Source organism: Strix uralensis, chromosome 5, assembly GCF_047716275.1.
Source record: "Strix uralensis isolate ZFMK-TIS-50842 chromosome 5, bStrUra1, whole genome shotgun sequence".
NCBI classification, from domain to species: Eukaryota; Metazoa; Chordata; class Aves; order Strigiformes; family Strigidae; genus Strix; species Strix uralensis.
This window is the reverse complement of record NC_133976.1, coordinates 10,382,212-10,393,988: the sequence shown is the minus strand read 5'-3', so window position 1 is coordinate 10,393,988 and position 11,777 is coordinate 10,382,212. Positions and strand designations below refer to the sequence as shown.

The following is an 11,777-nucleotide window of genomic DNA, read 5'->3' as shown; positions in this document are numbered from 1 at the left end:
GTGTTCTTGGGCCCCTCACTACAAAAAGGACATTGAATTACTCGAGCGTGTCCAGAGAAGGGCAACGAAGCTGGTGAAGGGTCTGAAGCACATGTCGTACGAGGAGCAGCTAAGGGAACTGGGGTTGTTTAGTCTGGAGAAGAGGAGACTGAGGGGAGACCTCATCGCCCTCTACAACTACCTGAAAGGAGGTTGCAGAGAGCTGGGGATGAGCCTCTTTAACCAAGTAATGAGTGATAGGACAAGAGGTAATGGCCTCAAGTTACGCCAGGGAAGGTTTAGACTAGATATTAGGAAATATTTATTTCCAGAAGTGGTTGTTAGGCATTGGAATGGGCTGCCCAGGGCAGTGGTGGAGTCCCCATCCCTGGAGGTGCTTAAGAGTCGGGTTGACATAGCGCTGAGGGATCTGGTGTAGTTGGGAACTGTTAATGTCAGGTTGATGGTTGGACTGGATGATCTTCAAGGTCTTTTCCAACCTAGATGATTCTGTGTTTCTGTAACTCTGCTATTCAGGTAACTGGATGTAGGGCAATTATTTTTCCCTCTTGCCCACATAAAGAGATCTGTTTCATGCTACAGAAAAGTTGTGTAGATCCTAAAAGCTTATTTTGAGATATACAAACCAGGAATTTCACAGCAGGCTAGCACTTTCCTGGCTTGATGTCCCAACAGAATCTGAGAGCACAGTAGTTTGTACGAGGTGAGAATAATCTCTTGACAACAAAAGAGCAAGAGTAAAGCAAAGTAAGTGTTTAGTCCAAGCGATCTGGCTGTCTCTCATCAGGCAGCAGGACAGAGTTCAAAGCTTTATCCAATTTGTTGTTTCTCAGTGAATTTCCATCAGTTAAAATCTTCTGGGTATAAGTGACCATGTTCCACTCTCAAAATGCATTCATGAAGCGGACAATGCTCTGATCATAGCTCTCCTAAATCTACCTGACATTAACAGACTAAATCAACTCATTACCCTGTGCCAGTTTCCCACTTGGCAACCGTATACTAACATCCCCCTGTCCTGATCTGAGATCTCTGCCCGGTGCACAGTGAAGGGCATCTGTAAATAACAATGTGTGACTAGTGATCTGCACATAATCATATTGTCTTGTAAAAATAAATTATGATAAATAATACAGATTATTTCAGTCAAATATGTTTCTTAATTATATTTATAATTTGACCACTTCATGCACATACAAAATACATCAAACTCATAATGAAAAAAAGCAGACAATGCTCCCAAATATACAAAGAAGCATTTTAAATAACATTGTCTGTGTACGAGCACATTTGTGCGTATCCTTCCAAAATACATCATCACTCTTTCTCTTCTTCCATAGATGTCATAGCACTCTTTGAACAAGACCTTGTAATTCTGAATTCTCACAGGCATTGCAACCGTGAAAGTAGCAAGGCATGAGCTAGAAATTTAAATTTTAAAAGGTAAATAAAAATTTAATGCAATTCTCCACATGTAACCACTAAAGGGATGGGGAGCTAAAAATACACACTCTAGTATTAAATCAGGAATCCTGATATGCACATCACATGATTTCCACCTGAAATCTCAGAGAATGAGACACAAAGTTATATTTGTTCCATGAGGCTGAGATGCTGTTATTCCTTTCTAATAATCCATTAATTGTACATTTGGCACTAGATACTAGCAAATGAATCAGAAAACGTAAAATATAACTTCCATTACCATTGAAAGTAAGTGGACTCCATAACGCATCAGAAAATTATTTCAATGGTGTTTTAACAGTTTTCCATCAAGGATGCCAGTGAGGATTGTATAGAGGATTAAGTATAAATCAGGAATGCTTGTTCTATGTATGTTCTCTCTTCCACAGCCTTCAGTGCTAGCACTTTCCATATAACTGTAAACAAACAGAGGATCCTAACTGCCACTAAGGCCCATTAAACTGTCATGGAAAATTGAATTTATCCAGTCTCCTGTATCAGATCAAAGTTAGCAACTGCATGAATTCATACAAGACTGTGCACAGTGTCCAGTCCCATCTCTTAGACAGGCTTTCTAGCTAAATGAAGTGCAAACCCTCAGATAAATTGATTTGCTTAACACAACTGGCTGACAGAAAGATTTATCTGCTGTTATAGTGACTCAAGGTGAAACCCAGTTTTCCTCATCTCCAGCTGCTGACAGTGTGCCCACGGGCTCTTTTCAAACCCTGGGACAGCCTGTTCCTAGAGGAGCAAAGCGAAGCTCACTGGTCCTGCCAGCAACTGCCAGATCCTCTCACACACAGCCTGTTTGGCAAACACTGGGTTAGCTCTGATTGCTGCATTTGTTAACACAGCAAACCTAGCAAATCTCTGTCATCCAGGCTGTTAATTCCCATTAAGTCTAAATTCTGTTTCTTCATTAGGAATTGAAGCTCAACATGAACCTCTTTGTGGCTGGTAAATCTCTTGTATAATTTCTTGGTGGCATCAAAATCTGTATCAGCTTGGCTATTTCCCCTACTGGCATCATGTTCTCATTTGAGGAGTTAACTCATTTGGGACTTACTTGTGTTTATAAATTTCCTCTCTCTTTTTTTTTTTAACTTCCAGTGTAAAAAAAAGTCCAACTAATACTGTAATATCAGATTTCTCAAGTAATGAAATGCTAGTTTTCCTGCATTTTCTGAATCTGGTTTCCTGTATTTAAAGAAAGATTTTTTTTTTTTTTTTTTTAAAAGTAAGTCTTGAAAGACCTAGATTGTAAGCAACTCAGTTATTTGATCTCCTCTCCTGGTATCACTCACAAGAGCAGCAAAGCACTCCTTTTGACCAGTGATCACATATCAGGAAAAGATTTACTTGGGGAAGACCCTGAAGCTGTAGAAACACAGCTGCATAATGCTGTTCTTGTTTTTAATCTACACCCTAACTTTTTATGACTGCATTTTACCCTAAAAGCATGTTAACAACACCAAGCATTACTTACTTTAAATGTTGTCTTTCCAGTATAAATGACTTCCAACACTGCTTTCTAAATCTGCGGAATTAGCACATGGAGACTAGAAGTGTGTGCTGAAAACAAACCAGCTGTGGATCTGGGCAATACTTCTTCGCTGTACACGTTTCTTCAGAAAACAAATGATAATATCGGATTTTGCTGTTTTGCCACAAGAGGGCACTCCATTAATTCGTGTCATTACTAAGGCAATGTCCATTACTAGAGACAATATAAACTCGTTTTCTATCTAAACCATTATTCCAACTTTTTATATAGATAAGTTGAAGAATTTCATTCTGTTTGTGTTCTCAGCATGCATTTGACTTACATCAAGTTACTAGGCAATATGATTTAGCTGTGAGAGCACACTGTGCTTCATAAATGACTGATAAGACAAAAAATGGTGGGAAGTAAATAAGATTTCCATTCATTACCTTTAGAAATAGCACTACATTGTATTAACACGACTCATTGTTCTCAGTGATAAACCCAGACAGGTCACAATCAAAAGGAAAGATCTTAAGACGTGCCGCTTTCAGAAACATGAGAAATTTGTGAACCGAAGAAAAGATATGTGTTATATTTTTCATCCACTTCTGAATACTTAGCTATTTGAATTTGATAAATATGTCATCATGTGCAACAATATACAGCGCAAGCATGGTCCACACAGGAAACTGATTCAAGCACTCAAAGTCTGAAGATTGTCACGTCCTCCCTAATGCAAAACTCTGATTTGCATTGACCTATTTAGAATCAGATAGTTAAGAAGATTTTGTTTAAAATGCTTCTAAACAGTCATCATGAGTGTACAGTATAACTTACCATAGCATTTCCGTTTTCAGTCCCAATATTTTATATAGATAAACCTGTGTCATTTACCAAAACCAAGACTGATTTCTCCCTCTTACTTAAGTCCAAATAAGATTTCACCCACAAACAGTGGATAGATTTTGTCCATCAAGAGTCAGCTATGTTCCTGGGCAACCGGTAATGCTCTGGCCTGATCCTTGCTTTCTTCTCCTGAGGGTTGGCATATTTCCACTTGGATGGAGACATTTTCAGCTTTTTTCTCTTCTTATCTGTACACCACACTTTTTCACAGTATTCTTCCACCCTCTGAAAGTTGCTGTAACCTATTAGTTGAAGAAATTCCTTGTACCAAGGCTTTGATGCTTGAGGTATACTGCTCTGCATTGGGCATGGCATTTTGTGAGGCATATCCTCCTCATAGTCTTTATTGAACATTTCATCTACGCGTTCTTCCTCAACTATTTCCAGGGTGATTTTCCTGACAGTGTGAACAATGCTGTGTTCCACTGTCTGACAAAAATAGGTCCCTGCATCCAGCCGATGCAGCTTCAGGAATAAGAGGCCAAGGTCCATTTTGATTATTCTGTCATCTGTCTTCACCTGAAAAACAAATTGATGCAGTTATAGAACACAGGCCTTTACTATTACATTAAATCAGTGTAATTACTTCTGAACTGTACTTCCATGAATGTAATATTACATTTTGAGAGGAAGATTAGAGATCCACAATCCTTTAATTCACAGTTTTTAAGTAACAAAAATATTTACTTGAAGTAACAAGAGATTGAGCTGTGAAAGGAAAGCAGTCCAGAGAATCTGGCAAGCATGGAAGAACATATAGTGGAACAGATAGTTTCCTGTTTTTGCAGCATGGGTTAGTCACTTGTGGCTAAATCACAAAGGGAAATAAGGTTGAAACATGTAAATAAACTACTGGATAGAAAACAAATGGACATAATGCCAGCTGACCTGCAGTAAGTGTCCCTGTGAATTCTCTTACACATTTACAAATGTTTTGGGGGTGACACTCATAGGTATTTGTATATCTAACTGTAGGACCACTGCATTCTTAAAGCCTCAGTTCCAAGTTTGGTGTTTGAGTTCCCCCTACAGCTCCTGAGAGCTAGGCTATTAACTACAAGGCATTCACAGATGCTGGCAAGTAGGGAGCACTGAACTGTCTAATCCAGACAGCAGAAGTGCCCAGGAGAATGGAGTCCTCATCCTTTTATTTAACAGTAAGGTGCTGAATATTAAACAGAAGAGAAGTACTGGGTAACGAATGTATTGAGAGCACCCCTGAAGAGAAGAACTTGGGGATACTGGTGGATGAAAAATCAGATGAGAGCTGGCCATGTCCACTTGCAGCCCAAAAACCCAGTCATATCCTGGGCTGCATAACAAGAAGCGTGGCCAGCAGATTGAGGGAGGTGATTCTCCCATGCTACTCTGCTCTCATGAGACTCCACCTGGAGTACCACATGCAGCTGTGGGGTCCCCAGTACAAGAAGGACATGGACCTGTTAGAGTGGGACTAGAGGAGGGCATTGAAAATGACCAGAGGGATGGAACACTTCTCTTATGAAGAAAGGCTGAGACAGTTGGGGTTGTTCAGCCTGGAGAAGAGAAGGTTCTGGGGAGACCTTATTGTGGCCCTTCAATGTATAAAGGGAGCTTATAAAAAAGACAGAGAGAGAGTTTTTACCAGGGCCTGTAGTGATAGGACAGAGGGAAATGGTTTTAAACTGAAAGACAGTAGATTTATATTGGACAAAAAGAAGAAATTTTTTACGATGAGAGTGGTGAGACACTGGCACAGGTTGCCCAGAGAGGTTGTGGTTGCCCCATCTTTGGAATTGTTCAAGGTCAGGTTCATTCTAGTAGTATAAAGACATACTGGAGGGTTAGAGTTTGTTCAAATTTACACTCCTGGTGTCCAGTATCTGAGTTATTTGGTCTAATGGGATGTGTATATATTAGGACATCCTCCCCACCTCACAGTTTATTACCTTCTTTGAAACACCTGATTAATAGTTCTGTTGTAAGAATGATTATGCATAGATAGGGATCTTCCAGCTAAATACATGAGGAAATACCAAGTTTCAAAAATTATGCAGATATTTGGAACTTGGACAAAACTTCAGGCAAAAATATGCCTGAAGTGGGAATGGCATTCATCTTGCTTAATTTTAGATATTTAAAGAAGAGTGTAGCATCCTTGGTTACTTTTGTATTCAGTGGTTTACCAGTCATTATTTACCTGACCAAATGATACTGTCTAGTTCAGCATGAGGTGATACTACTGGCTATAACTGCAACACCATCTAGTCTGACTTCAAAGGCAGCCCACACTGATTAACACCTCGGTAGATCTCCCCACATTTTCTATCAGATGAGTCCCACTCCAGAGATCTGCAGATCCCCATTTTTAAAAAGAGAAGAAAGGAAGAACTTGGGAACAACAGGCCAGTCAGTCTCATCTTTGTGCCTGGCAAGATCATGGAGTGGATCCTCCTGGAAACTATGGAAACTAGGGCAAATAAGGAGGTGATTGGTGACAACCAACATGGCTTCACTAAGGGCAAATTGTGCCTCACAAATTCAGTGGCCTTCTACGACAGTGTTACAGCGTTGGTGGACAAGGGAAGAGAAACTGATGTCATCTACCTGGACTTGGGCAAAGCATTTGACACAGTCCTCCATGACATACTTATCTCTAAATTGGAGAGACATGGATTTGGTGGGTGGACCACTCACTGGATAAAGAATTGGCTGGATGGTCACACTCAAAGAGTTGCAGTCAGATGCTCAATGTCCAAGTGGAGAGCAGTGACGAGTGGCATTCCACAGGGCTTTGTGTTGGGACCAGCGCTGTTTAACATCTTTGTTGGTGACATGGACCATAGGATTGAGTGCACCCTCAGCAAGTTTGCCAATGACACCAAGCTGTGTGATGCAGTCAACACACTGGAGGGAAGAAATGCCATCCAGGGGGACCTCGACAGTCTTAAGAGGTAGGCCTGTACAAACCTCATGAAGTTCAACAAGGCCAAGTGCAGGGTCCTGCACATGGCTCAAGGCAATCCCACACACAGATACAGTCTCGTCAATGAGTGGATTGAGAGCAGCCCAGTGGAGAAGGACTTGGGGGTGTTGGTTGACAAGAAGCTCAACATGACCCAGCAAAGTGCATCTGCAGCCCAGAAAGCCAGCTGCATCCTGGTGCCAATTGGACCCATGCCCATGAACCATGCAACAAGAAAATCACGAGGGACGTGATTCTTCCCCTCTACTCCACTCTCGTGAGACTCCACCTGGAGTACTGTGCCCAGCTCTGGGGCCCCCAGTGTAACAAAAATATGAACCTGCTTGAGTGGGGCTAGAGGAGGCCATGAAGATGATCAGGGGGCTGGAGCACCTCCCTTAGAGGACAGGCTGAGAGAGTTGGGGTTGTTCAGCCTGAAGAAGAGGAGGCTCCAGGGCGACCTCACAGTAGCCTTGCAGCACTTAAAGGGGGCTTACAGGAAAGATGGGGTGAGACTCTTTATCAGGAAGTGTAGTGACAGGACGAGGGGTTTTAAACTGAAAGAGGGTAGATTTAGATTAGATGTTAGGAAGAAATTCTTTACTGTGAGGGTGGTGAAGCACTGGAACAGGTTGCCCAGAGAAGGTGTGGATGCGCCCTCCCTGGAAGGTTGGACGGGGCTTTGAGCAACCTGGTCTAGTGGAAGGTGTCCCTGTGGTAGGGAGGTTGGAACTAAGTGATCTTTAAGGTCGCTTCCAACACAAACCATTCTATGATTCTATGTCTGTGGCTTAGCTGGGGGTCTCATGCTTGCACTAAAGCCTAGGTTATCCTTTAGTAGTCTGAGGCTTTTCTCCCTATGTCCTTCCACATACTAAGTGGGGATAGCTACACTGATGTGTATCAGAGAGGTATTGAGATATAAATATAATAACACTTATGAAGCACTTTCATAACAGTGAAATATATGTAAGAGAGGCAGAGAATCCACCAACAGCCATTTTCAGGAGGTTCTGTAATGCAATGTGTGAAGCTGCAACAATGAGTAGATGTTAAGCTAGACTACTATTGAGAGTAATATGTACACTTTTCACCTCTGTAATAACATACTAAGAGAAGTGTTGGATTCTCTTTTGTTTTGAGATCTTAAACCAGGTTTCACTGCATTTCTAACATCTGCATTCAAGATACTGAATGCAAACACCAGATGAAATTCTCAGGTCTATTAATTGAAGAGACCAGATGAACATAATGATTTTTTCTCACACCCATGTACAGTTCAGCAACCGATGACAGGCCTTTCAGTGAAGATGTAATATTCCTAACAGCGGGCTCTTTTAGTTAAAAGGGTAGTATGTAAGAATTTTTACCTCTTCCTTCTTAGTTTCATGTGCTCGTTGGACAAACCAGATTACTTTTGCTTGTAAGGTCCTAGGGGTGCACTCCAGAAGGGTGCTGTTGTACTCTATTCCATAAACAAGTCGCTCTTCAGTCTTCTCCAGGACTTCACCTGGAAGGAAACCATATGTTTGAAAAATATGTGTTATTGCCAATATTTGTTACACTCTGTATTCAGGGTATATTTTAAGAGTGAAGTTTAATTCATATCCAACCAGATAGTGACTGAAGAGTAATGTCTGGTGAAGGTATGACCTGCTAAGTGAATTTTCCCATCATCTCAGATGCTCACAGGATCTGGCCATAAGATAAATGGACCAAACTGTGCCATGATTATACAGCTAAGATTATACAGAGAGAAACAGATCTCAGCCTTTCACACTGCTAATTACTTGTGCCTTGTTCTTATGAATAGTTAATCTATTTAATTTTCACTCAGTGAAAGAGGATGATTCCATAAATGCTTAAATATAATAAATAATTAAATATTTGTAGGGATAAAAATGAGAGCACATAGACTTTTGTAGAATGAAACTCTTAAAAACTATAAATACCCTAAAAAATATTATATATACATATTATACACATGTAAAATGAATGTATAGTTTTGACCCAAGGTTTCTAAGAAAAGCAGGGCAAATGAATTTTATCAAAACTCCATTCTGCTTTTCCATCCAACAAAACATCTGGAGGATAAGCTAGATGTTATCTGGAGATAAGCTAGATGTTACATCGGAAGAGACCACTTGCCATATTAATGAAATAATCTTATTCTATAGTAGTGAGAAATATTATTGAGATGAAACAGTTTTATACCCTAAAAAATACAGGATTTCCTATAATTGTGATTTCTCTGTTGTATTTCAAACTTACTGTATAATTACTATTTCATATTGGAATATACTTTTCCAAAATCTACTATATCCTCCAATGGACTTCAGTTTTAATCAAGCTTTCTCTGGTAAAATATGTATCTAATATTTAATATCTAAAATATCTTTTCTCTGGCTATCTATCTAAAAGAACCTTTTATATTTGAAGTTTTTCTTCTATAAATGTATTGGGTATTATCCTGAAAAGTACTGAGGATATCCAGGCAACTGTTTTCTGTCTGTTTTGCCATTCCTAATACCAGTGTTTGAAACCATCACTTTCCAAGGTTCGGACAACAGCATTAGACCCAGTAATCTATCTTTTTTTTAGGACAGATCTTGATAATGTTCATAAATACACATTTGTGTTCTGACATGTCATGGCCCTTGTCTGTGCTATGGAGTTCCTTCAATTCTGGCTGTGTCTTGGCAGCATTTCACATTCTTTTCAGGATGCAGCCCTGTTGTTTCTTATCCCTGTCCCATCTTTCACTTGTGTTTCTGCTGGAAGCCCTTGAGATGCATTAGCCAAAACCTTAGTCTGAATGACAAGGCTGCAGGACTACATGAACGCTATGCGATGCACCTGATCTGTCGTCAAAAGAAAGTCATGACATGGGCTCATCCTCATGACTCTTATAACTTATTATAGGAATATGCCAGTAAAAAATGCAGGTGAGATCATGGTCTGGCTCATACTAATGGCAAAGTCTGTACTCTCTGCTCCAGGCATTTGCTAGCAATTTGTAAAAGTGTAGATTACCAATGAACTGCTGGCCAAAGCACTGCTGCGCTGCATTTCCATGTCGAACATCTTGTCTGCGGAAACGTCTGGAGGAGAAAAAATTGAATTATTTGAGATAACATGTTTAGCTTACAGATTGTTGGGTTTATGCTATTAATTCATTAATTACATAATTAATTCATTAAAAACATAAGAAGATAAATCTTGATTCCTAAAAATTTAGTATTGTTGTGAGAAGTGTTATCTCTCTGAAACACACTTGTCTGAGGGAGAGGCACAACTACATGTCCAGTTATACACAACTAGACTGACATTATAAATACTAAAACAAGATCCTCTGAACCAGCTGGGCAACATTCAGTGTTAGGAAGAGTCAAAAGGTCCTTTAGCCTGTCTTTAGGTTCTCTCTCTCTGGAAACCAAGGAAATTTTCCTTTTTTTAGTTTAGAACAGTTTGCTATGTATGTGAATGGTAGTTCTTTTATCCTTCACTGTCATGTAATTTTTTTTCACTTGGGAATCTCAAACTGCAGAGCAAATGCTTTATTCTATAACATCTGTGTAGCAGACAGTTGTTAAGCTCATTTTTCTCAATAGGGAAACAGACACATTTGTGACTTGTGACTTGCCCATGCCTAGAAAAGGAGCTAGTGGCAGAACTGTGGTCAGCACCTGGGAGCCCTGGCTGTGGCCTGGAAATAATGCAATTGCTTTTCAGAGAAAATTTGTTGTGAGTTTTGGGCTTTGGGTTTTTCATATACATTTACAGAAAAATAACAAAACCCATAATTGTATGGTGCATTCCCAAAAGAATTGTGCTTTTATATGGCAATTTTTTTCTCTGAGTGTCCTAATAAATAAAATTAAGATTGTTTACTAGGGAAATGAAAGAGCCTATTGGAATGTCATATCTTGCCAGATGTAGTATTTCCCACATCCTGAAACTTAGTTATACTAAGAATACCTTTTCTGTATTTGCATAAAGAGTAATTCTACACGGTATTACCAATGCCATACATAACAGATTAACAAAATTATGCAACACAGCAAATCTTACACAGCAGGTATGCGTACACTGTAAATCATATGATAGAAACAAGCAAAGCCAAGCAGTTTTGTTATTCTTTGCATTTACTCTTAAATAATACTTTTCTCCACTGTTATGTGAACACAAAAGACAGAACTTTTATTTGGCACAGATTGGATTTACAGAAACTATTTAAAGATCTTGCCCATGGATGTTACTCATCATATTTCTAAACTGGCAGTAGACAGTCACTGTTTTCTGAGTTCTGTCACCCGTATTGATTTCTGATCCAGTCGTGCTGGTGGACCAAGAGGACAGCTTTAACCTTTAGTGATATTCAGATCAGAACCAATGTTTTGCCATTGTTGTTTCAGGAGAATCTGTAAATTCAGTTGGGCCTTTGAGGCAGAAGCACTAAAAAATACATGCATATTATTAAACAAAAACTGAGAATCTGAGATAGCAACAGGGCTTTATCATGCCCTGGGAGTTCTCAAAGAATGTATAGATGCTGTAGCCGTGATTACTGATAACTCTGCAAAGTGTCAGTGCTGAATAATGCTGCCACCAGCTTTGCATATCTGTGTATACAGATTATTCAGAAGAGACATTCTCTTGCACAAATATACATAAATATAATAGACATTAGCCTTGAAAAAAACAAACAAGAAAACCCCCCTGCTGTCAGGCCCATCAATCCTATCTAGCAGGAACAGTACAGTTAGCAGGCATGTACTATTTATTCTTCAGTTCCTGGAGAACATTGTAGAGCTAAAACAATCCTAGTCCTGTAAGGTAGGATATTTCTCCAGTTGTTAGAACCATTCAGGAAAAAGAAACAGTGTTGTGACTGTGCAGACTGGGTGTGTGAATACATTTACCAGTGCCTTCCCTTGCTACTTTTCTGAAAAGAAGAGAAAAATGGGGAGAGGA

The 11,777-nt window shown here is 39.7% G+C and overlaps 1 protein-coding gene across 1 annotated transcript in view; it reads right to left on the bottom strand.

The window, feature by feature from the left end:
• Positions 1–1,153: 1,153 nt before the first annotated feature.
• The window catches only part of SEMA3E (semaphorin 3E), a 152,417-nt gene continuing 141,793 nt past the window's right edge, over positions 1,154–11,777 (bottom strand). The window contains exons 15-17 of the mRNA XM_074869321.1: positions 9,837–9,904; positions 8,174–8,313; positions 1,154–4,378 (exon numbers count right to left, since the gene is read on the bottom strand). Of these exons, the coding sequence (XP_074725422.1) occupies positions 3,926–4,378; positions 8,174–8,313; positions 9,837–9,904 (661 nt within the window). The 3' untranslated portion in view covers positions 1,154–3,925. The remainder of the gene's footprint in view (positions 4,379–8,173; positions 8,314–9,836; positions 9,905–11,777) is intronic.